This window comes from Photinus pyralis, unplaced genomic scaffold, assembly GCF_008802855.1.
Source record: "Photinus pyralis isolate 1611_PpyrPB1 unplaced genomic scaffold, Ppyr1.3 Ppyr1.4_LG3a, whole genome shotgun sequence".
Lineage (NCBI taxonomy): Eukaryota > Metazoa > Arthropoda > Insecta > Coleoptera > Lampyridae > Photinus > Photinus pyralis.
In genome coordinates, this window is record NW_022170509.1 from 21,305,965 (window position 1) to 21,333,077 (window position 27,113).

At 36.0% G+C, this 27,113-nt stretch overlaps 2 protein-coding genes across 3 annotated transcripts; one reads left to right on the forward strand and one right to left on the reverse strand.

Annotated features, from left to right (window-relative positions):
* The first annotated feature begins 208 nt into the window (after window positions 1–208).
* LOC116165749 lies at window positions 209–13,873 on the forward strand. Of its 2 annotated transcripts, none has more exons than XR_004144189.1 (2): window positions 209–275; window positions 13,345–13,873. XR_004144189.1 is itself a non-coding variant. In XM_031480415.1 (2 exons), exon 2 carries the CDS (start codon window positions 7,882–7,884, stop codon window positions 8,218–8,220), a length of 339 nt encoding a protein of 112 aa, XP_031336275.1. In that variant the 5' UTR covers window positions 216–275; window positions 7,796–7,881; the 3' UTR covers window positions 8,221–9,423. The 2 variants fall into 2 exon arrangements, 1 of the variants encoding a protein (XP_031336275.1); XM_031480415.1 differs by lacking the exon at window positions 13,345–13,873 and adding an exon at window positions 7,796–9,423 and having other exon boundaries at window positions 216–275.
* A 508-nt stretch (window positions 13,874–14,381) lies between these two features.
* On the reverse strand, window positions 14,382–19,580 carry LOC116166263. The gene has a single exon (XM_031481136.1). It carries the CDS (start codon window positions 19,578–19,580, stop codon window positions 14,382–14,384), a length of 5,199 nt encoding a protein of 1,732 aa, XP_031336996.1.
* Between the last annotated feature and the right edge of the window lie 7,533 nt (window positions 19,581–27,113).

Genomic DNA, 27,113 nt, shown 5'->3' on the forward strand with positions numbered 1-27,113 from the left:
TTCTTTTGATTTATTTATGTAAATCGTATTCTGAGAAAGGAAACTGTTATTAAATTAAATCACTAACCCGCAATGTTGAAAGACATCCAAATGATGTAATTATACCTAAATAGAATCTTTTCCAATATTTTTTAGATTTATTCATTACCCCATACTTTAAGTAAATTGATGTGAATTACCAGATGCAACTATTTTAACAAATTCCATTTTTTTTCAGGCCAAGTTGTTAGAATCGTCTCACGCTTGGCTCGGCGCCTCTACATCGTCAATAGCCGGTAAGTGTTATAACCTCTTTTGCTTTATATCAAAGGGAAGTTAGACCCACAGGATGAAACGTAATTCAATAAATAACCCGAAAAAAACTTCTGGGTGTGTTAACGCCTATATTATATTTCATAATTTACGGTTGGTAGGCAGCGGTTAATTAATATGCTTTCATCTATACGACGTATAATTAAGGCTTATGGAACATTTGAATTAGTTCTGGTTTGTAAAAATTAATTATAATACGAAAGAGCTACTTATCTTATTTATTTATTACCCATTTTATGTACACATATCCGCTACTTGAATATTATACATCGGAGCGAACGATTCGAATATTCTTCAATTTGATACACAGCGAAATAAATAAAATTAAGTCCCCCCTCAATATAATTCGGTTAATATAAAAAAGGGGGATGAAACCGTGAAAATCAATACGCGTATTTATAGTGTAGGTTTAAATTTTATTTCTATACAAAAAAAAAGTTTTTAATCTAATTTAGCCGCGTACAATTCGAGGGGTCCTCGCTATTACGAAATTAAGCGGAGTGGGCGTGATGTCGAAAAAATTGTGTCTTATTGTATTGTGGGAACGGTTATCAAATTTGGGACGTAAGATAGATATAATTCGGTTAACAAAAAAAAATACGCAGGCGCCTATTGTTGCGATTATGTGATAGGTGCACGTTAAATTTTTTATATAAATGCAAATGTTAACAAAAGGCTTTTGTTTAACATTCGGGTAACTTTTTTAACAATGGTTAATTATTCTATCCGTGCAACGCCACGATATATTAATTAAAACAGTATTTATTTGATTTGCCATTTATCGACGTACTCACAGGATAATAAGGGAAAGACTATTTTGCATTTCAAGCACTCTTGGGTTACTTTCAAGAAGATATTGGAATGGTGGGCTTCATGCAATGCAAGTAATATTGATTACAAATGAAGTTGAGTAAACATAACCTTACAAATTGAAAAAGAGTTCAATGAGAAATAAATCCACCCCATTTACACACTAGATGTTATAGTCCACTCACCCTTACGTATAGGTCAATATAGGTTACCACTTTACAAGCGATTTCATTATGAATAATAAGACCCACATAATTTGATGTTTCAGTGCTGAAATCAAATCATTTGTCCGGCCGTCTGTCCTAGGTCCATCAAGTTAGGCCCCCGCAATTAAAAAAAATGTGTAATGACAATTTTATTGTGCTGTTCCAATTTTAATTTGTGCGCTGATCTGGAAAAAAAGTTTTTTTCTATTTCGATGTGGAAACAATACCGAAACCGTACTTGATTGGCCCAGTTTGCGTGCGTTTCTAGACAGAAATGATGCTGAAAGAAATAGAAACGCATTATTTTTTTTATTTTGTTGGATTGGTACCCCTCGCTTTTTTGCTGTCAACGGTATCCGTTAAATCAAAACTAAACATAACCTGTAAAGTGTAAATAACGTACGATGAACTTGACCGATTGTATTAATTCCGATTAATTTTGAATATATACTCCAAAGGGTAGAACTTTTTTATTTTTACTTAGCGTAGTAAAATATGCCAGCAGTACATTCTTGCTTACTTTTTGAACTCCCTTCTCGGCCAGCCAGTTTTCAAAAATTTTGTACTCGTACTTTACTTTCGATTTTACAGGCAGTAAATTTAACGTCGCTTCATTGGCAATCTCTTGGGTCTCTGGTGGGGTACAAGAGACGTGTTTGTCATCCGTATTCATCATAACTGCCGCAAAATGGAATTATGACCAAATAATTAAAAGTTTGAAGTTTGAAAATACAGGAATCAGGTTAACCAACGTGAAAATAAATGAACTGTGTCTATTACCAACATACACTGAATGATAGTTTAAAATTACCTAACAACGCCTAAAGGCAATATTTATAATTTGTATAATTTATTATTTAAAATAAAAGTCGAAATAGAAAAAATAGTATAAAGCACACGTGTCATTTGTCTACTTGTCGCACTCGGCTTTTGCCGCATTCGCCGCTACGCGGCTTATGCGGCAAACTACCTCGTGCGACAATCTTCGTCAAATGACACTTGTACTTTAATATACTATTCTTAAATTGAATCGCAGTGGCCAATTTGACTCTTAGCCCCCCGGTTTTGTTTAGGGTCAAATTTAAAAAAAACAAAAAAAAAACACTTCATCAACAGAACACAGAATCTGAACTAAAATAAAATAAAATTTCCGTTGCAAAAGTGGTGGGATCTTAATAAGAATAGAGGAGCTACCGAGTACCGTAACACCATTTTCGGAGGGCTGAGAGTGAAATTTTTTTATTGCGGGGGCTAACTTGATGGTTCTGTCCGTCGTATATTTTTCGTTTTTTTCATTAGCAGGTACTAAATGAGCAAAGCCTAGCAATATTGCATCCCGTTTGGAGGTATGGTTACAACCTGCCATATTATGAACGCTAAGAAAGGACAACCAAAACCGATATGGTAGTCTCTAGGTATATACAGCCTCACACCTACCATTTGCATCCAAAATTTGCAGGACATTTTTTGGATTTTCATTTTTAATATACAGTGTGCTTATTATGTATGGAATATAGTATATGTATATCTCGGTAAATATCAAATGTATTTCTATATGAAAGTTGTTTAACATTTCATTTCTCATAATAAGGCAGCATTCAGTTGTTTTTATTTCAGAAAACAAAGGAGTAACGAAAAACAATTGAATGTTTTTTAATGGCAGTGCACCTTTTCATTAGGCTTATTTGATAGAGATTTTTTTCTCTTTTCAATGATATAACATGTTACTCTCCATATTCAAGAAAATGTTTCAAAAAAATTTATTATAATTAGATCCAGATATCCTACATCAAAATAAAACAAATGAACGTGTACGTTTCTTACCATGACACTTTATTTCAAATATCAGCCGTGCTTCGTAGTTACATGTCACAGTGAAAATGTCACGTTACACCTGCTCTCTTTATTTTATATGCATAGAATGTAACTTGCAGTTTGTCGACAATTTAATTTGGTTTTTTTTTTTAAATATGAATTTAATTATTTTGTTGTTGTTTAGTTATGTTAAGATTTTGAGTTTTTTGTTGTGTTTCTTTCTTTTTCTTTTTTTTTTCTTATTACATTAAATCATTGCGCGTTAACTATTATGTATTGTCCTGTAATTGGAAGGTCTGTTCTGTTGGGCAATAAATCTCTATTATTATTATTATTATTAAACCTTGAAGACAAAACGAAATTAGCAGTAAAATGGTTTTCATCGCAATGAATGTTCAAAATGTTCATCATTAACTGCAAGACAGTGGCATAATCTATCACAAAAAGCTTATTTCTTCTAACGTGTTACGTCATTGAAAAGAGAAAAAAATGTCTTATCAAATGAGCTTAATGAAAGTGCGCATTGCTATTTAAAAAAATTCAATTGTTTTTCGTTATTCATTTGTTTTCTGAAATAAAAACAATGGAATGCTGCCTTATTATATGGGAAATAAAATGTTAAACAACTTTCATATAGATCAATTTTGTATACAGTCGATATTTAGAGAGAGATATATACTAACGGGCGTTCAAAAATGAGTTGCTGTCGGGTCGCCTTTGGAAGTGCAAGTTAAGTACGATTTCCCATGTAAACAAAAATTCCAAAGGTGACTCGACAGCAAATCATTTTTGATCGCATAGTATCTTCCATACATAATGGGCACCCTTTATAGGGTTCATTTACGAAAAGAAGGTAAATACCTTTCGCAGCTTCTAAACGAAAAGCTCATGGACAGAAAAACAGCTTCATAATTATACTCCTAACATGTTGACCACAAGTTTCCCTGTGAAAGATGGCTGCACCGTTCACTTTGGACCCGTTTTTTTTTTATTTTCTTGAAAGCGAAATGCGGGCAATACTGTGAAATCCCAGAATCATACCATAGGTTTTTTTAATGGAGGTTGAACCAACTTTTTTGTTTTCTTGAAAACGAAAGGTTCACAATACTTGAAAATGGGCGCTCAAATTAGCAAAAGAAAGCCTGAAAATTATAGCCTTCAAGTTCCCTTTGAGAGGGCCGCACCGTGCCTATTTGCTTTTCTTGGAATCGGAAGGCAATAGACGCTGAAATTTAAAAAAAAACAGCTCCATAGGTCTCAAATAAGCAAAAAACAACCTCAAAATTGGAACGTATAGTCTGCCACTCTTTCCGGTCAAGCAGCTGTAGCGTTAGGTCTGGTTCCAATTTTTTTTCTTGAAAATAAAGATACTTGGGCATGGATACTCAAATTAGAAATAAATACAGCTTCAAGACATAGGGTGTGTTCGAGATAATCTCTTTTATTTGGTAAGATACGAAAAATTTGTAAAATATACATATATGACATTACGATCTATTCGATCACATATTGAAACATCCGGTTTAATCGGAACTGAAGGCTCAAAACGAAACAAGTTGATGTAGGTCTTTTCTGTGTAACACAACAGACACCGCGCATCAAAACAGCACACGGCATGCTCCGAGAAAGAGAGCTGGTGTTTAGCGAATTTTTTAAGAATTAGAAAATATCCTATTGTTCGGGTTTGGTCCGTCCGTCCGTCCGTTGCACTTCTGCGGTTTTGAACTACTTTTGGGGTAATTTGTCCTAGAGTCCTGGAATTTTTTGCAATTAGTAGCCTGTACTTTGAACGTGTGCCAGACGGCCATCAAATTTTACTGTATTAAGGTCCCCTTCCCCCATGAATTATTTACTGATATGCTGTTTGTGAAAGTAAACCGTGTATAGCTTTTACATACAACAAACCTTTAGTGGCGGCAAGTTTCATGATATTCTAATTAAAGGTCGCAAAAACTGTTTTCTACCAACTACCGTCGTTCGTTTTTAGACCTTATCAAAATAGGGGTAGGAGGGGGGACTGTTTGTATCCTTCCCTTCATGAATGAAGGGCCTAAACGAAAGGAATTAATTTCTACCAACCATAGTCTCCCTTCTCGGCTCCTTATCGTGATCGGATATCATTCCCTATCTATAATGAGGTGTCAATTTTGAAACTTGGCAAACTAAAGAAGATATTGAAAATCGCGAAAAACCGTTTCGGATATATCAAGGGGAAACCAGAATGTCGTTATGAGTGACAACCTCCCATCCCCTTTAACCCCCCAGCCTAAATGGCAACCCCATACTTGTGACACATCATTGGAAAGCTACTGAAAAATGCTTTCCAGTGGTACCAATAAAGTCAATATTCATTAAGACAATTAAACAAAAAACTAAATGTTGACATTGAGGGATTTTTGGCAAATTGGCCAAGAACTTCAACCTTAGCTGCTTCATTAAGCAATCTTAGTTAAATGACATAGGGGTTCTAGTCAAGTGACTCCTTATTTGCTGTATCTCATCCATTGGATCCACAAGTAAAGAAGCATCAATTGTTTAAATCAACGACGAATCTTTATCTTTACTTTACGTATAAAAAAACAATTTGAAAGTAAAATCCCAAAAAGGCGCAGTAAAACTTTGGAAAGACAAATGTGTTTCGGCAGAAAAACTGTTGTTATCAGTGAACCATCAACTAGTGAGATTGATTCTATAGTTCCTCTACTGCAAATTCACCAGAAAAAGACATTGTCTAAAAAACGCTGGCCTGTATATATAATTTTTTAAATGGAACACCCTGTACATTAAGATGCGAGTGTCTTTCGGGATAGGACCGTATCCATGTTGAACGAAAAGTCACCGTTTCGCCCAGGGGCTTCATCAGGACTAGAAACAATAATAACAATCTAAAATTATATTTTTATTATTTTTTATTTCTTATTTTTTTGAGCGTTTATTTTTTCAAATACTATATACTATAACCCGGAAACGATTGAATATAGGTACATAATGATTCTTACAAATTTTGCTTAAAATTGAGAAAAGAATATCAAATACTGTACAGCGTGTTCTATTTTTAAAAGATGAAATTTTGGTATGTCACGCCTTTCTCACTAACCATGTATAATTAAAATCATTCTCCTTCTCCTTCAGTGAAAATTTCTGGCGGGCATCTCTAAATTTCACTCATGGAAAATTTGGAAAAGAAATTTTTATACTCTGTAAGTTTCTATGATTTGTAAATCCCACATTACTCAAACTCCTGAAGTTACAAAAAATTTAAACTTTGCCCAAGTCTCTAAAAATCGAAAAAATTTAAACTCAACATTTTGAATTCAAAATACTTCCACAGTTGATTTATTTACTGCAATCATTCTGTCTGTCGGTCTATCAGTATACGCAATGTAGAAATCGTGTAGATTTAGGATACCTACCATTTCGTATCGTCCGAAAAAGTAAAATTTGGTTAATTAGAACATCCGCGCAATTTTCTTCGGGAAATTGACCTTCAGCGTTACATAAGGTGGGACGAAAAACAATACAATAATCGCTAACGGACATACGTAGGTTTAAACTGAATTTTACGACCATTGCGAGGAAGTCGACCACAGAAACACGATGTGAGGTCTTAAAAGGAGGAGTTCCACCTTCACTTCTTTCTACCATTTATCCCATTAGGTTATAAATTAATTAATTCTCTAAGTAACCTGTTTGTCTCTTATGCATATGGAAAGTTTGATTCAGTTCTAAATGATCAGATTACCAACTGCTACGAATCTAAGTAGATTTATGTTGTACTCGACTCTCGCTTATTACTTTAATCTTGTAAACTACTTTAAAGTTGCCCAGATTACGTACATTCGGAGGAAAAGCGATTAGAATTTGAGCATTTTAGTAGTTAACTTTAAATGTGTTTGTTCTTTACTAATTATACGAATTTGTCACATCTATTTCACGTTAAATCGGTAATCCTGTCACGAGGAAATTTCGCATTTCAGAACGTTTTAACGAATTTAATTTTGAATGTACGGCGACGCCGACGAGAAAATCGACGCGTCCTACTGGATGGACCTCGGCGGAGTTACAGCGCGCCATTGAGCTGGTGCGTTCTGGTGTGCCCATTAAGCCATCAGCTCAAAGGTGTAACGTGCCGGTTATGACGCTCTGGCGTCGTACACGTGCTTTAGGAATAATTAGTAGTCGTGCCATGACGAGACAATGACGCCTAGCTTTAAACAGAACGCGACGATTTAGGGCTCGTAAAGCGGAGCGTACACTGCGACTGTGCGCGCTCGGCTTTATTCGCCCGCGATTGACAAGTAGTAAGTTTCGTGTGTTTGTGTGTTTCAGTTTTGTAACAGTTGCACCGATTTTGTGCTTTTTAGTTAACTATTCCGATAGCATGGCGTGTATAATTTTGCAAACTTTCGCTTTATTTTTTTAATTCATTTTTAATCCGATTAGTTCCCAATCTCACCATGATGAAAGCGACTTTAGATAACTTTAATTGATGTTACCAATTCTCACCTCCTTTGTGCCTCATCTGTTAATTGTGGGAATGGCACAAATGTCCTCGTGTTGTAGTAATCGCTTGATTTTTATTAATTATCGTATACCTACCATTTTGTTTTTGTTTGTAATTAACTTTGCGTCATTTTATTTTGTTTGGTCAGATTATCCAAGCTTACTAAAGCTTAAAACGCCGACGTGGACGCAGGAACAGCTAAGAGAGGCGATAGAGGCGGTCGTTAAACAGAAAATGCGCTTTACCCAGGCGTCGTCGCGCTACGGCATACCGAAGGGAACGCTTTACGATAACATACTTGGAAAATCTAAACGCATGGCGGTACTCGAGGAAGCAGGTTTGACGGCTCGCGAGGAGGAGGCGGTTTTAGAGTTTTGCTGCGACGTTTCCGTCTCGCCGTACAATCGGCGAACGAAAAAGTCGCTTCAGTCGATCTTGAATTTTGTCGAAAAGCTGCGGCGCTTGCGCGATCCCGAGTTTATGTTTACGGGATTGTCGGGTTTTCGATGGTGGTGGGCGTTTTGTAAGAAACACAGCATTGTCTCACTTTTTTACGACAATGGCGGGTACTAACTTTTCTCAGGTGCTGACTGATTTTCTACAATTAGATGTTAAAACATTCCGTAGACGATTTTTTGATATCAAACGCGCTTCCTCGACTACTGTTTGTTGTAATCAATCCGTTTATTTTTACTTTTTTGTACAATTTATCCTCTATCGATGTTATTAGATTATTAATACTATGTTTGCGTTGATATTTGAATCGTTAATATGCGTATTTTTGTGTGTATTTATAATCGCTAGTTACGTTTACAATTTTGTATTCCTCTATTATAAACTACTTACGCACAACTAGTGGACTGTTTTATTTTGATATTATATAATACCTAAGGTGTTTATTTGCCTCATATCGATTACATTAATATTCCAGTTTGTTTTATTACTATGATAATTACGTGTAGCAATAATTGTTAAAACATTACGTTTAACTCTATTGACATTTGAAATTGTCTAATTAAGTTGATTTTTGTTTTAGTGTAAAATTTGTAGTTTGATTTTGTAAAAAAGATTTACAATAAATGACAGGAAGTACAAACAGGTCCCAAAATTTCGAGACGCAGTTCCTGTTAGATCAAAAATTCCTACCATTCCTCGACTTACCAAGTTATCCCAAAAAGCTTCTTATCTGTTTTCTGAAAATTCATCGCTCTTACATTTTTTTCTGTATTAGAATTGGAGATTAAACTCTATGATCCAATAGTACCAACTAAAAAGATAAGTTCCAGGCTCGATATGTCTGTACTGGCTTCCTAAAGTAATTAATAAAAAAAGACCCTATAGAAAACAAACACGCAGAAATATATACACGTCCGTTGCAGGGAACTTTAGTAATAGTACACCGGATATGCGCCACTTAGTCTTTAGTAAATGTCAAAAGAGAGAGGAGAATACTTACCAAAAGGGGAAACAAGGCAGACTAACACTCCTTGTTCTGATCTGGAGAAGCTAAACGAATAAAGTACTTGATAGGGACAAACATAAACAGTAATGGACGTCACAATTGAGGATAATTTAATCAATGATCTCAAAAATATTACAAATAGGTCACAAAATATTATCAAAATAGGCTTCCACAGAAAGTACCGTTAAGTGAATATCCAAGCAAATGTAATAATTACAATTCGATTGTATCAATAACCAGTATGCAATCAAACGTTAATCAAGGAATCAACGAAATAAAAAAATTACCGACCTCCTGAATTCAAAAAGGCGCGGTCTGCAAATCTGTAACAGATCACAACATAAACAAATAAAAGAGGTAGTGAATCGCACTGCACATAAAATATTGCGAAAAAGCAATGCTAACGTCTGACAAGGCGGCAATCGTATATTAAACTGTAGTTCTGTTCTGTATAAAAGCAGAAACGTGACGCTAAATTTAAGAAAAATACTTTACCGTACACAAATAGCTAAATTTCTATTGGTTCAATGAATTTAAAACAAAACAAAACAAAAACAAGTAAATTAACTAAAAAAAATCGTCGAAATTGGTCTCGGACCAAGTGTCGGTAACTTCAAACACTGATATTCAAAGCAACGGTGAATGTGAAGAATACAATCTATGAATCTAATAATCAAACTAACAGAAATGAATCTTCGTAGTCACAAAGTAATCATAGACAAGATCGGTCTCGGTATCGGTTAAATCAAATAAAAAAACATACGCAATGAGAGAAAATGCTCGTTTAAATGCAACTACAAATCCGTAAAACCGATTCAATGGAACCACTACAGACATCTGGAGAAAGAGAAACCACTCCAAAAGTAAATGGTAAAAGTCAAAACACTAGTCCCTTAAGCAGGTAGACACGAAGTCAGTGAGGTAATGGCGTACCAAAAGACATTTGCATTTAATCAATGCGAAAGATAGCTAGAGTAAGATAAACTTAAAGAAAGAATAGCTAGAAATACCACGGAAAACATCTGCCCGACCTCCGTCGGTAAAACAAAGAACTAGGTGAAAGAAACCTATAACGCGAAAATAAAGAATTAAAATCAAAACTGTGCACTTAAACCACGTAGTGGCCCGGAACCGAATGCCTTAAAATTTGCTTACATTTTAATCCCTCCGATTCTTTATTAGATAATTAACGCATTTTCCAACATCACGGCTAATAATTAAGTCAACATTTTTTTCTTTAAAACCCAATCACTCCCCGAGTGCGAGAAAAACTAGGCTTTGCTTAAGAATAACCCACACGCAAGAATTCTGATGAATTGTACTTCTATAATACAGACTGGTGATCTCAGCTGGGTAATTTTTAGGTCGGCTTTTGTAATAAAAACCCTACTAAGATAAGATTACCCTCCTATATCTCCGATTCACTGAAGGCTGGATTTTCCGAAAGCCATTAAGAGGACAACGCCCTATGGAAGTCAAATGACGCAGAAAGGCGACCAACAATTCCACCAATTACTTACGGATTTTTACAATTCCCCCAAGCCTTACAATTTATTTTTTCGAAGCAAAAGAGTTTCATTCCACAGGATTAGCAAAAGAACGTGTTAATGAAAAGGTCAATTCAATAATTTCGACAATTTCAAAGTAAACAAAAAAAAGCTTGATACTTCCCAGCCCAAAACTCGAACCTCTAACCGAAAAAAAGATATTGGTCCATATGAATAAAAGGGAGCATATTCTTATACTTGCAAAATTCAAAGTAAATACTCGTAAATGCCCCTTCACACTGGGCAGCCCAGCAGCGCTGTTAAGTCGCTCAGTGTGAAGGGACACTTACGAGTATTTCCTTTGAATTTTGCTACGCTATGCTAGCAATGCTAGCAATGCTGTCTTTTTTTGAGTGGAGAATTTTTGTGATTACAGCGCCACCTGTGACCACGATAAAAATGTTTCGAATAGAATCTTGTGTTGAAAATTGATGCTGGCCGAAGAAAGCACGTTACCTCGATGACTTACGGCAATACCAAATGGTCCAATTATTATTTTAATTGGCACACATTAAATAAATACGAACAATTCAACAAATAAAAACGCACAAAAGTGTAAAATGATAACTGTCATTCTAATTGCACTCTGACAATTGATTTCGCGTCATATATCTCTAGATTTTCACTACAAATCTTGATACTTTTTTGAGTAGAATCACAGCCGTCTATAATTACAAGCCATGCTGAGAAGTTTGGCAACGTTGTTCGAAAGTCAATCGGTGGGCCGATGTAAGTTTTAATGGCGTCTTGTTGCTCTTGAAAAATGGCATTTTCCTCTCCCCTGTGTTTCGCCTTGGCGGTTTTAATATAGAGGAAAGATACTTAGGCCGCTTACAATTGTACATATATTTCTTTTATTTACAAAAATGGATAATAACATTTCTATTTGACTTTAAAATTCGGAACGCTGTAAATTGGTAACTGCATCATAATGTGTTTTCCATCGAGATCTCTGAAATTGGTGAACTTCTGTCTAAAGAGGTCGAGGTGAAGCACACGCTTGAGCACTTAATTTCGGTAAAAGGACAGTAAATCGCTGCGCATCAGCGAGGTTATATCAACGACCAGGGTGTGATTGAGAATGGCAGACTTTAAGCCAGTCGCTACTCCAGTGGGTCTAGGTACGAAGCTTTTAAAGAGGGGAACCCCATAGACTTCAAATTCCCGTACCATGAACTCTTGGGAATAAGTTGAAAGGTTCCTTCAGGAAATCGATTTGACATGTCCGTGCTAGAATACCTGAAATACAAACTAATTGTATTTTTTCACGATAAACACTTACCGTACTTACGTACCAGGTAGTGCGTAGGTCATATTTGAGCTTCTTACAGGTACTTTGAACAAATAAAAGTGCTTGTAAAGGGTCCAGTAAGGAGTAGCCTGCTTTAGAGGTTATGACAACGAATCGATATATTTCGTTTAGCAACTTACCTGAATAATAATTTCTGTTCATTCCGTAGGGAGTAACACAAATTGTCGCAATCTCGCTCTGTTAAAACGGGTAAATAGGAATATTACACCCAAAACACATATAAAATACACTCAAAATCTGTCAAGTTGAATTAGGAAATCGGCCTACCATGCAGTGTTGCCATAATTTTCAGCACGGCTTGTAATTATAGACGGCTGTGGTAGAATCAATGATATGGAATAAAAAATGTGGGTTCCCATTTCAAATTACAACGATGCCCCCCTTCTCCCATCCAAAAGTGGGGATTCAATTTTCGGGTCATTCGGAGAACAACAATATGGTAAGATCCCTGGGCTATTTGTTAAAAATGTTTACGCCCCTGAGTGATTAAACGGGTGGACGGGTGGTCTGAACTACCTTCTTCTACATGCTAACATTTTTTTAAGGATGGATTACACAATTTTCTTAAAAACTTCTTTTTTTGTTGATGTCGCACTCTGCTATTTCTCGTACCGATATCCTTACATTTACATTATGAACGCTGGGTTTCCGTTGCCATAGAGTATAGGTATCCGTCAATATCGAGCATACGAAATCGCGGAGGAAAATCTAGTAGGTACATGGAGAGACTAGTCAAGACACGCATTACGTACCTATACTTTAACGATTATTCATTACGTTAAAGGAAGATGTATTTTAAACCCTAAGCCGTGACCGTTACCGTTACTTAATGTTTAACCAATAAAGGTACTTTTCACTTTTCGTTAGACAGATAAGAAGCCTTTTGGCTCCGCTCACTTTTTGGTCGTCCCATCACTCGTAAAGCAGTAGGTAGAACAAAAGTCTACTTAAACCAGAGCAATTGGATTAATAATTAAATAAAATAAAGTAAGTATAATTGGTATCTAATTGATACTAAAATCGGTGCTTTAAAGACTGGTAGTTAAAGTCCGGCGACATTAATTTACAATCATGGACATTTTTAACTATTTAGAATGGATGAAGTAATTATTTTTAATCTCTTATGTTTCAGATTACTCAACAATTTGGTAATTTTTTTTAACTTTTTTTCTCTTTGTTTTATGTCTTACTACTTTCAGTTGCATGAAACGTTTAAAGGTTGTTAAAATAATTGTTCAATTAATTTTTAATTACGGCCACAATTACACTGCGCTATTAAAAGTTTCCTGCAGCTCGATAATTTCCTAGTTATAATTAATATATTAAATTGATTTTTCTCGATGGGGTATACTAACACTGACTTTTTTCTGTCCTAGCAGATAGTTACCAGTACCAACTGCAGTCCATGTGGCAGAAGTGTTGGAGTACCAATCAAAGTCTTGTACATAATCTTCGATTTCGGGAGAGGGGGCCGCTGAAGTCGTGGCGACCCGAGACGATGGCGGAGGCAATTTTTTCCGTTCTCAAAGAGGGACTGTCACTGTCGCAGGCTGCCCGGAAGTACGATATTCCATATCCCACGTTCGTTCTTTACGCCAATCGAGTGCACAATATGTTAGGACCTTCGGCTGATGGTGGATCAGGTTAGTATCATCCTTTTTCTTTTAAATACTGTTTTTTGGAATTTTCCAAAATTCAATTTCAATGCAAGAAACTGTTTCGTTACTTTACACTATTTTAACCTCGAGACAAACAAAATCACTCAGTCGTAGAAACCACTTCCGAAACCCAGTAGGTATAGAAAACCTTGGCCTTAGAACAATGTATAATTTTTTGATAAATTCAAAACACAAAATATAGGGAAAAAATATAAATATACTTACAATTCAGTCGGTGCTGGGCGACCATTACAATGCACGGGGGGGAATAAGGAGATCAAGGGGTGACAATAAGGAAGGGTTGAATTCGTCCAGCACTACCGAGTTTACAAAAAAAAACAGGAAAAAAATGGATTGATTTTCAAACTTGGAAAAGTATATTGCTTCAAAACAAACACGATTCGATGCAGCTTTTCGAATGTGGGAAATTTTTCTCTTTTGCCCCCACTCATCGCATTCAAATTGCATTAACATTAATAAAGCCACACTTACTCCATCTCGTTTATATCTTATATATTATAAAATATAATAATACGGCGTTAACATTCCCCCCGGGATGAAGTACGGTTTCGAACTTCAGGATGACAAAGAGAACACAAAAAATAATTGTTATTTTTCTATCTACCAATATTTAACTAACAACCTGAACAAAAAATAATTGTTGCTATTTATTTAACAACGTTTAATTAACAAATCAAATTCTAAGAGAAAGATCAACTAAAAGTAATTTTATTAAAAAAAAAACTGACAAAGATTTATTGCGTGGGTAAAGGACATACCTTAATTACTGGCCGGCGGTAAATACCAGTTTTGGTTCGAACATCGAGAACTCTGACCACTTGGTCAGTTCCTGGGTAAGTTTTTTCTATAATGCCTAAAGGCCAAGATAATGGAGGAACATTTGGCTGATTTAATAGGACAACAGTCCCTATTTCAATAGGATTCGTTTCAGTATTCCAGCGATATCGAGTTTGCATTTCAGTAAGGCATTCTAAACGCCACCTCTTCCAAAAGTCTTGTATCATACGATCAAGTAATTGAAATCTGTTTAAGCGATTAATATTATGATTAGTATAATCGACGGTGGGGAAGTGGTTTATCGGGCCCATGGTTAAGAAATGAGCAGGCGTCAAACAGAGTGGATCAGCAGGATCTGAACTTAGCACACAGAGAGGCCGTGAATTTAGTACGCACTCAATTTGTATTAATAAAGTATTAAACTCTTCGTAAGTTAATAATTGGTCGCGTAAGATTTTGTATAGATGACTTTTGACAGATCGCACGCCCGCTTCCCACAACCCTCCCATGTGAGGAGCTCCAGGAGCTATTAGTTTCCATTGTATTCCACGGTTAGCTAATTCATTTCCTATGGATTTGTTATATTCAGGAGAATATATGACTTTATACAATTCATCTAAGGATGTCCTTGCACCAATGAAATTGGTACCGTTGTCGGAGTTAATTTCTGAAACTACTCCTCGCCTACTAATAAATCGCTTGAAGGCTTGCAAAAAGTTTTCCGTGGATAAGCTACTAACTAATTCTAAATGGACCGCTTTAGTCGTCAGACATACAAACAAGCAAATATAGGCTTTGATTGAACGCACTCCTCGTTTCCGATATGGAATAATCGATACAGGGCCCGCGTAATCACAACCAGTCTGGAAAAAGGCTTTAGGGGATTGCATTCGGCTTATTGGTAGGTTTCCCATAACCGGAAATTGTGGTTTGGGTTTCATCCGAAAGCAAATGTTACATTTCTGCACTCTAAATCTTATAACGCTACGTGCTGCGAGTATCCAATACCGTTGCCTAATCAAGGTTAAAACTAAATGTGGTCCTGTATGTAGGTTGGATCTGTGATAGTGATCGATAAGTAAATCTACGAATCGGTCTTTCTTCGGTAATAAAATAGGATGTTTTACATCAAAAGAACAGTCGGCGTTACGAAGCCTACCACCTACTCTAATAATATTTCCATCTAAAAAAGGGGTAAGGTATCTAAAAGATTTGGGTTGAATTCCTTTTTTTAGTAAAGAAAGTTCAACTGAAAAATACTTACATTGAATCAAACGAATAAGTCTCATCTTCGCAGTCATTAAGTCGGAGGCGGAAATGATGACATTGTAGGGTAACCGTCTAAGAAATCTAAGCACATAAACAACACTACGCACTAATTTGATCCATTTGGAACAACGCTCTATTAAGGAAAAAAATGGATTTTCTTCTTTTGCAGGAATCAGTAAGGCGATAGTTTCCTCCGATTCCTTATCTTCAGTGCGCACAATTCGAATTGGCCATTCCAAAAAGTCTAATCTCATCCAATCAGGACCGTTTTTCCAAGAAACGTGGCTGATAAATTGCAAGGGAGTTAGACCTCTAGATAAGCAATCGCTTATATTGTTTTTACCATCAATGTGATACCAAGATAAAGGATCGATTAAGGAGTTAATTTGAGTCACCCGATTTGCAACAAACATGGGCAATTTGGTTGGGCATGTAGCGATCCAGTTGAGAGTAACTGTAGAATCTGAGAAAGCATACACTTTGGCAATGTTCAAACGAGATTGATAACAATTGATTACAAAATGCAGGAGTCTGGCGAGTAAATGAGCCGCACAAAGTTCCAGCCGTGGAATAGTGACTAGTTTTATGGGCGAGACCTTTGTTTTCGCACAAAGAAGGTGAATTTGATTTTTATTAGCAATACTTTGCAAGTACACCACCGCACCATAGGATGTTAGACATGCATCTGCGAATCCTACCAATGCTACGCTCTGATTGTTCGTAACTCCAATATGCCGAGGTACTTCAAATTCTAAAAGATGAGAAAGTTGGGTGTTAATTAGCTGCCATCTTTGTGCTATACTGTTAGGGCATGGTTCGTCCCAATCTAGTTGGAGCACCCAACATTCTTTGATTAAGAGTTTCAAGTTCAAAATCACAGGAGCCAGAAATCCTAAAGGGTCATAGCACCGTGCAACGGTGGAGAGTATAGTGCGTTTGGTGCAAGGTCTATTGGTAATGTCGAAAGAGAATGACAAGAAATCAGTCTTGGGATTCCACTGCAAACCTAAAACTTTAAAGTTGGAGCTGTCAAAATCAATAGGATTAGTAATGCAATCATCTTCAGGGATGTTTTCTATTAGTGTTGGAGAATTTGTTGCCCATTTCACTAACTGAAAACCACCTCTACCAAATAATTCCTTTAATTGCGAATAGGCGGTCATGGCTAAACTCGTGGTTGGAATGCTGGTGACGAGGTCATCAACATACATATCTCTTTTCACTATTTCAGCAGCTATGGGGAAAGTTGACTCTTCATCCTCTGCTAGTTGACGAACAATCCTAAGGGCTAAAAAAGGGGACGCTCTGACACCAAACGATACTGTGTTTAGTTGATAGGTTTCTATTGATTCTTGGCTCGAAAATCTCCAAAGTATTTTTTGATATTTGCGATCGTTCTCGCAAAGGTTAATTTGCCTATACATTTGGCGAATGTCCGCGGAAAGAGCTATTGCAAATAGTCTAAAATTCAACAACATCGTACAAACATCCGCTTGTAGCTTAGGACCGACAAATAAAAGGTCGTTTAAAGAATAAAGAGAGGTAGTTTTGCACGAAGCATCGAAAACAATTCGAACCGGAGTAGTACTAGAATTAGGTTTAAAGATTGCGTGATGAGGAATAAAATAATGCGGTTCCGAGCAAATGTGGTTCGTAACCTTTGACATATGACCTTGGGCTAGGTAGTCTCGAATAATATTTGCATAATGTATTTTAAGATCTCCATCTCTATCTAGTTTTTGTTCTAAGGCCAAAAATCTACGAAGTGCTACCGCATAGGAATCCCCTAACAAAGAACTATTGAGTTGAAAAGGCAAGGCCACGGTATATCTTCCATCACTTCCTCTTTTGTAAGTAGATCGAAAATGGTGTTCACACTTGACGTCCTCCGGACTTACTAAATTTAAAGAGGGCACATCCTCTACTTCCCAAAATCGTTGTACCAGTGTCTCCAACGGAGGTTCCAAAGCGATAAAGAAACTATGTGTGCAAGGAGATATGGTGGGTGCAACTCCCATTAAAACAAATCCAAGCTGAGTCTCTATAGCTAAGGGTGTATTGGGAGGGCCTGAAATCCGCTCTCGGCCCAACAATTGTGCAAATAAACTGGCTCCAATTATTCCATCTACCTTTCGAGGAATATGAAATTCAGTATCAGCTAAGGGAATTGAAACTAAGTAATTAAAACGACTTATATCGACGGAAATTGGAGGCATTTGATTGGTAATTTGATCTACTACTAATACATCTAAACAATATCTTTTATGCGTATTAATTTTGGAAATTATAACTGCGCTCGCACTTCCGTGTACTCTGCTACTAGTCGAACCAATTCCAAGAACTGTAGTGTCACATTTGGCAAGGGGTAATTTCAAGCGACGACTAAAGTCTAAAGAGAGAAAGTTAGCGTGACTTCCACTGTCTAATAAAAAACGAGCTTCATGAGTATTGTCGAACACGTCCAAAACATCGACCTTTGCTGTGGAGAGTAGGACTGTATTATTAGAGCCATTAGTATTTGACGTAATTGTGCAACAATTGATTGAGGAAGAATTCGACTCACCATGAGCGTTATCTGGACTGCTACTACTATTCCTATTTGAAGTTGAAGAGCTGTTATCAATAGGGGTGCCTGAAGTGGAACGGTCTGATTTACTACGAGAGTTAGTTTTGAAATGTAACAAGGTGTGATGCTTAAGATGACAACTTCTACAAGTATAATTACTTTGACAATTCATTATTTTATGAGACCCTAAGCAGTTTAAACATAAACTGTTTGCGCGCACGATTTGGTACCGTTCTTCAGGCGTAATCTCCAAAAACTGCGGGCAAGCGGAAATGTAATGAGTACCTTTACAACATGCACATTTAGCCGGTGTAGGCTTCTGCGCAAGAAACACATGGGTAGATTTTGATTTGCTATTACTGTTACTACTTTGAACGGGATAACCTTTTGAACTACTACTACTACTTGCCAATTTATTTACTACGGTGCTAGTGCGTGCACAAATTTTGGCTTGTTCTTTTATGAAAGTAATGATGTCCTTATAGGAAGGCATATCCGTTTTTCTCCTAGTGTTTTCGAATAGACGTTGAGTCTCGGGATTTAGTTTTTGAAAAGCTAAGTATGCTAAAATGTAGTCGGCTAAATCTGGTATATCTAATTTTCGCAAAGCTGTAACGGCAGGATCGAATTTATCTACGAACGCGTTTAACGTATGAACATTTTCAGTAGGACTTTGTTTAAACATAAACAATTGTTCTAATAAGGAATTAGCTATGGCACGTTTGTCCTCATATTTGTCAACAAGCGCAGCAAGAATGATTCTGTAATTGTCTCCTGTAGGAGCTATTCCAGAACATACCGATAGTGCAGTATCACTTAAACAGCCGAGTAAATAATGCGCCCGATTAACGTCGTTTAATTCAGGGTTGTTGTGAATTAGGCTATTGAAGCATTCAATAAATAAAGGCCACTCTTTTAAATCTCCACTGAATTTTGGGAGTGGAATATCGGGTAGTTTGCGAATTCTGTTAGTCCGCTCTTCACTTCTTGTAGAGGGGGCACTACTAGTAGAACTACTATGAATTTTAATCTTTTGAGCAACATGTTCAATGTAACATACTATTTCCTCAATCGTCTCAATGATTTTAAAACTTGGAACAAAGTGTTCGTCTAATTCGCACTCTAATAAGTTTATATCTTCTATTGTTTCTAACAATTTAACTTTGGTTGCCTCGTAATTAGTGTACCTCATCTTAAAATAACTCAATTTCTCTGGGGTTGAAACATCCCTACTAAAATCATATACCCGTTGAATGTTAGCAAAATATTGTTCTTTTTTTGCCTTTAAAATCTTAAGACGATGTTCCGCTTTTTTGTCCATCGTTCAGAACCGCTAAATATCGCGCTAAATTGACAATAATGGAATATGTGTGGCGGTTTTATCAAAGTTTTGATATCTACAACTTGAATTCTATACTATAAAAGCGCTTATCAACCTGCACCGAAACGTGTTATCTATAACTCTACTATTTATGTACTATAACAAACGTGCAAATCCGGCTTGATTTGGACCAATGTATAATTTTTTGATAAATTCAAAACACAAAATATATGGAAAAAATATAAATATACTTACAATTCAGTCGGTGCTGGGCGACCACTACAATGCACGGGGGGGAATAAGGAGATCAAGGGGTGACAATAAGGAAGGGTTGAATTCGTCCAGCACTACCGAGTTTACAAAAAAAAACAAGAAAAAAATGGATTGATTTTCAAACTTGGAAAAGTATATTGCTTCAAAACAAACACGATTCGATGCAGCCTTTTGAATGTGGGAAATTTTTCTCTTTTGCCCCCACTCATCGCATTCAAATTGCATTAACATTAATAAAGCCACACTTACTCCATCTAGTTTATATATTATATATTATAAAATATAATAATACGGCGTTAACATGACTAAAGAAATGTTATTCATAAAATATGGACCGTTTTCGAGTTTTAAGCGAAAAACTGAAAAAAGTCCTAACATTTTGAGGTTTTTTGGCTGCCAAAAGTTGTGCCGGGAAAAAATTGGTGTGGACTCTTCAAATCCATCATGTTATTTGGCCCCAAATGGACCATTTAAAGTAATAAAATCTGTTACACCACCTTTTGCAGGTCAAAATTAGCTGCATACTGGACTACATGTAGGTAAAGTGTAAATAAACATTAGTAGAACAATATATACCTAAATGCTACGTACTAAACAGACTAATAATTAAAATGCATAAAGAGAGGACAATCCAGGTCTTGTTATCGGAAGAATGATAAAATTAGTACATCGCCATGAGTATTTAAATTTCTTTTTATTCGTACTGTCAGGCAAACAGGCAAAAATCACATAATCCTTATTTTTAGCGCATTTTTGAAAAAAATACGCTATTATATTCGTTATTGCTGGCAGGCCGGCTGTCCGCGTTAGATCTCCACAACTACAATAGCTAGAGACCTCAAATTTTCACTAAAAGCTTCCTGCTATAGTGTAGATGTGCAGGCACGGGTCTATTTTGAGTTAGATTATTTGTGAGATCGATAATTGAAGGAAATAATTTCGATATGGGTTTCGGAGGTGCTATAATTTTACCGTTAGATAGCGCTACCAGTATAAAAACTTATTATTTACTTTGTGATTTGTTTTACAAAATGAAGACGTACCGTCAATTGAAATTAAATAAAATTAATTATTTAACGCAGCCAAAATTACTCCCGAGATCGATAATTTTAAACTTCGCTAATAAAATACTGACCTGCATTACCAAAAATGCGCTTTAATCATGCATATGCTGATTTACAACTTGTTTTATGTACTGTTGAGTTGAAGCTATGAATATTTGTACTACAGATGTATTCATAATTCAAGACGGAAATCTAAGAGGACCTTTGTACGTAAGTTTCAGTGACGGCCAGTTTATGAATGCGAGATTTTCAATTTGATAGCACAATAGTCACTATATAGTACCTACTTACTCACTGTTCCTTTTTTAGTAGGCATAATCAAACCCGTAGGATCAGGATATGTGATTGATGAAGATCGTAGAATTAAGAACGCTGACAGAGAGAAACAAAAAAATGTGGTAAACTTTGACGTAAAATTTGGGAAAATAATTCCAATGATATGACGTACAATCTCGCGTACAATGCACCAAATTCGTATATATAGCAAACACAAGCCCAGACTTCTGAGTTGTGTTTCCATTATACTGAGCTTCACTAATAAGCCGAATATTAATTTGCCGAGGGGCTGAGATTAGTAGGAAAATTGTCATAAGATTAAGGAAATAAAGCGACCCTGACCGATTGCGTGAAACTTCATGCATAGCAAGTGATTTAGAACGATTATACCGAGAATTTAGCGAGGATGTGAGGATTTCCATTTCGGGGTTTAGTGTATTAAAACCGATCTAACAGACAAAAGTAGTACTGGAACACTACGTGAGAGTGTCGTGTAGTATATCTGCGGCCAATCTGCTGTTTTCCGGCACCTTACTATCAGGCACCATTCGGATTCTGGACGATATTATTAGAGGAATCTGGACCATCTTAGATTTGGGATTAATCGATGTTTAATGCAATTAAAAGAATTGTTTCTGAGCGGAAATATGAAGCACTTGACTATACAAAATCAACACACAGTACTTGACAAGGGCGCAGATTTTCGGAAACTTCTTAAAATTAAATGGTCAATTATTTGACGATAATTGCGAAGGCGTTTGGGAATTTAAAAGTTATTGCCTCATAAATCCTTCCGAGCACTTAAAATCTGTATTGATTGGGAAGACGGAAAGGAAGACGCCATACGCAAACAATCGCTTAATTGGATTGTACTTACAGACATATTTTTGCGTTTGGTTATTAGTTATTTCTAAATAGCATTCGATATCGGCAGGCATAATTAATTTCAGTTCAGTTTGTTTGCTACGTTAAATGTGTTTGTACTTACTGTAGGGATCGATTTTGTCTCCAGAGAAGGGTTGTCTCTAGATTATCTACATAGAAAATCGTTCCTGTTTCAGGGAAGCATTAATTATATAATGTATGCGAAATGTATTTGCTGCATTTCCAGTATGTTATTTGTGGGCCTAATCATAAAGTATGTAAAACTATTTGAAACTCTCTACACTTTACCACGAAATATTAGTCAATCAATTAGAAATGGAAGTTTGCAGTTGGTTGGGTGGGGTTATTAATTTATATGTCTATTGTCTTAATTGTCTGCATAATTGAAAAATTTGTACTTGTCACCTATTCCAAATGATTTTTTAAATTATTTTAGCATAGATTGTGTCTCGGATTGTGTCATTGTAACGTCTATTATCATGATTTATACTTTTATACCATTTGGCACATCATAAAAATAGTGTGGTTAAATGTTTGATGGTATTAATTTTATACCCATAATTTCCCATATTCCACACATAGATGCAGGGTCAGGAGATCCGACTGGCAAATCGTAAGAGCTGGAAAAGTGGATTTCCGAAATCACGAATAATAATATTTTCTTTGCTTAAGATACATCTCCAATTAATTAGATTATTCGAAACTAAGGAAAAAAAGGGGTCTTACCACATCGATAACATATTGCTGGGCGTTCAAATTGCCTCGAATGAATACCATACGAAACCCCTTTCCGTAGGCCATAGCACCAATTAAGTAAGAAACATAATATTCATCTGCACGGAAGTGTAGAAGTAGCAGAAAACCGCATCGTATATTGGGCATATTCTAGAAAAGAACAATAAAATACCAGAACATTTTGAAGGCTAAACTGCATAAATATTATCGTATGTTATTTTTTACGTGACGCTATGATAACAAATACATAATTAAATGATAAGAAAGCTAATTTAACAAGGGAAATGGTATCATTTTTGCGGTTGGCATCCTTCCGTTGATGCAGTGTAGCAACTGTACCGATATGCTAGGACACTCCTATCCTTATCGTTATCAATGAACCACGACCACGACCATTTTTGTAAAATTTGCACCTTTTTCATATTTTCTGCAAGTAAAAGTGTATCGTATTAGTGATAACCTCAACTTCCACGTGCTGTTGTTTTTATGCTGTTCATAAGCTTGTTTTGCAATTTTTTCTGGGAGTTGATGAAAAGGAAGACAAGGTGGCTAGACAATCTCTTTTCATCCATGGCCCCAAGGGTTCCAGTTCCTCCGTCATGATTTGTCCTCATTTCATTGATTTACCACGTGTGGTGTTGTGGAATTTGTTATATAGGTAACAAATATACTGTAACATAACCATTCTAGTTTCATGCATTCGGTTTAAAGCGCATCAGTCGCGGTATTTAATTATTAATCGATCTTCGTTAAATCCACTCAGAGAATGCGCGTCTGGTTCTTTGATTATTATAGAATTTATATACTTACTGGAAGATCTGCCGTAATAAGAGAAGCGACAATCTTGGAAGTCGTCCGTCATGTGATGCAACTTAATTTCCAAGATAAATGAGGTGTACGCGAATTAAATTAAAGTAATAATAAACTCTTGCTAATGGTTGTGTAAGATTTATCGTTGTTATTGGTTAAAGCAATAAATATAAATAAAACTAGACGTTTATTTGAAGTTCAGGCGTCATAACATAATAGATACAGTTATATCGTTGAGATGAAGGGATGCTATAGTCTTCATAGCCTTTATAGCGTCCCATTGTGCGCTTCAGCTCCCCCTTCTTCACAAGGAGTGCTCTCCTAGTCACTCTTGCTACCACGGCGAAGGAACGTCAGTAATCGCAGGTAGCCGCCCACTGCAAAACCTGTCACCGTGAGGTGTACCAAATTATGCTATTGTATTTTCAGCTCTATGTAGCCCATTCGAAGAAAAAGACTTGCGACTGTTTTTATACTAGACGACGTCTACCTCTCTATATCGTTCCATTAGACTAGTGACTGTGATTAGACAAGTGACTGTGATTAGACAACTAGTCTCACGAGTCAACACTAGTATATTATGAATGATCTGCGCAATAACCGATTGGGAGCAAATAAGCAAAACACGAGACAACACACGTACATTTGGTGGAGCCGCATTCCAAACATTTGTTGTCGATATTGTTTTTCTTTGTTGTACCGCCTTCAGAGAGAAACAGTAGCAAACATTTTAAATTTGTGCTTTGGTGGAGTTTCGCCTTAACGGTTCACACAGGAAGATTTTCGAAATTACAATCACCAAAGAAGCGAAGTGGTGGTACCCCGTTTCTGCTGTGGTGTGAGTACATAAACGATTGTGTTTTGTAGTTTGAACTTGATACACGAGTTTTCTTTTTATCCACCCTACGCGTTAGAGTTGATTAAATAAGAAGTATTTCGATCAAGGGTCTTTTCCTTACTCTCGACTGATAGCTTTTGTAGGCTAAATGCATGTAGCAAGCAATAAAAACAAGTCGTTACATAAACTTGACCGTCATTTAAATGAGATAGACGCATTATTATTTTGGCATTGGTTAAACACACACGTTGGTGTAATGCCAAGATTTTTTGTCGGTATTTACTGTAATATTGGCACATAACAAACAATGCATGATCCTTGACCCGGTTCAAAGGATTGACAGTAAGTTTTATTTCAACACCTTCCGGAAATTAAAACTGCCTGAGTTAACTTCTTTTATTGAAACTAATTGTTTTTTTATTTGACTGCATGCTGCAGAAGAAATGGGTATACATTTTAGTAATAGATTTGTTATTTATCCCGGCAAAGACTATGTGACATGTCGAAGCAAGAATGGTAGAACTACACCTGTTTAGAATTCATCGACCTTTGGAAATGTCAAGGCACGTTTCAGACAATGAGAAACACTTGTTTCGTAATTTATTGTTAAAATATCACACTATTACAATTGAAAGTATTTCATAGTTTTGCATCAATCTAATCGTAGTGTTTATTAAACTTTATAACGAACATATTGAGAAACCTCCCAACTTAATATTGCTTTAATTGGGCTGCATTCTTCGTCGCATATATTCCACAGCTATTTTACTATTTTGAAGAGCTATGTTGAGCACAGTATGAGCGTTCGTATACGTTCGAGCTGTGGCTGCAGTGACAGGATCGTGTAATCAGACATAAAAGGGATTTCGAAGGAAATAATATTCAAAGAACGATGTTGAGGAAGGTAACGCTGATCTGAAAACTAGGTCAATCTTGTTTGGTTCTCTCTTTTACATTTTAAAACGTTTACTATTTATATTTGGAATCACCATCGAAACCTAGAAAATTAAATTGAATGAAACCATTTTTTTGAATTTGGAAAGTGCGCATTTATCCATTACAGAGAATACAAGGATAAAAGTCAATTGCACCCCACGTAATAGTTGGGCACATATTTGCAGTATACAAATTGCAATGACATTTAGTATTGTATGTCTCAATGTTAGAATTTAAGGTTTCCTAATTCTTTAGTCAAAATACCAACTTGAATGACAATTCGAATAATATATTAATTAATTTTCAAATTTGTTAATTGTCAAACCACACTACGTGGTTATTGTCAGCACAGAGCCTTTTCATAAAATAGTTGAACAAGTAGGTATAGCGAAAACTCGATTTTTAAAGATGGTGCATCCCTTTGCAGAATGGTTGACCGTACAAGTTTGTTCTAGATTATTTATATTTAAAAGTCCTATTCTCGATCGTATTATATTCATATTTTTTCTTGGAAGTTAAAGGGGCGATTTTCTGGAGTGCCCTTTTTTGATGTGTACTGTGTAACTCTCAACACAAAAGGAAATTAGCTATAGTATACAGAGGGCAGGTCTGCTTGCAAAAATTTAGAGGAAAATTTAAAGAATGAATTGACCAGGAAGGATCTAGGGTTCCTTTCTGTGTATACATAGATGCAGAGGGACTGTTACCCTTTTCGGTAATTTTTTGCTCTCCTCCCCCAACCCAGTTGAGAGTTTCTATGTTCTTACTATCGGTGTAGGCGGCCCGCGACAACTCGCCACTGGACCATTCGCCACTGACTTGATTCACCAACGCGACAACTCGATAATCTGTGCTTTGTAAAATCTTACTTTTAGGGTTTCAATTACGCGATAAATATATATTTGTTTGTGCAGCATAGCGCATAGGCAATTACCATTATTTCAGTAAGCCATGTGCCCTTTAAAACATTCATTCTTCATATGGTATTGTCGTTTCTGCAAAATATACGCTTAACAAACCTTCTTTTGGAATTTCTCCACGCTCATCACATTTATAAATTCGATTAATCAAAGAAAGGCAATATCATTGTCGGTGGTTTCGTAAGAAGTCTTGAAATTTGTCTTCGTAAAAATTTATGTATTCCTAAACAATGGGGTACAAATTTATAGTCGATATCTATTATAATATTATCTATAGAATTAGAAAGTTTCTTTCATAATTAAACATTAATTATATAATGATACGGTTAGGCAAAAATTGAGTGAGAATACAAGGACGGGCAAGATTTACATATATCGATGCTCGTCTGCAATTACTTACAAATCACATGGCACAAAAACCTAAGAAAATTTGCCATTAATTAGTGATTAGAGATTAGAGAAATGTATGACTTTTTTTAAGTAGTCATGCCATCATAATGGAAAATATCTGGTGCAATTAAATAACTTTCATTATTTTATTAATTGCGTTACATTTAATTGCACAACTGTGTTTACAAAAAGTTAAAATGTTTACCCACAATGATGCATTCTAATTAATTGCGTGTGAATCAATATTGCAAGTTGCCAAAGTTGAACTTGACAACCCCCAATTGCGTGGGAGTAATTCTTTGATAACACTCAAATAGTTATGCCGTGAGGTGGTCTTTTTTTCGACAACCATAACATATAATAGGACTGAATTATGGAATTAAGGTATTTAGGTATGCCATTTCTG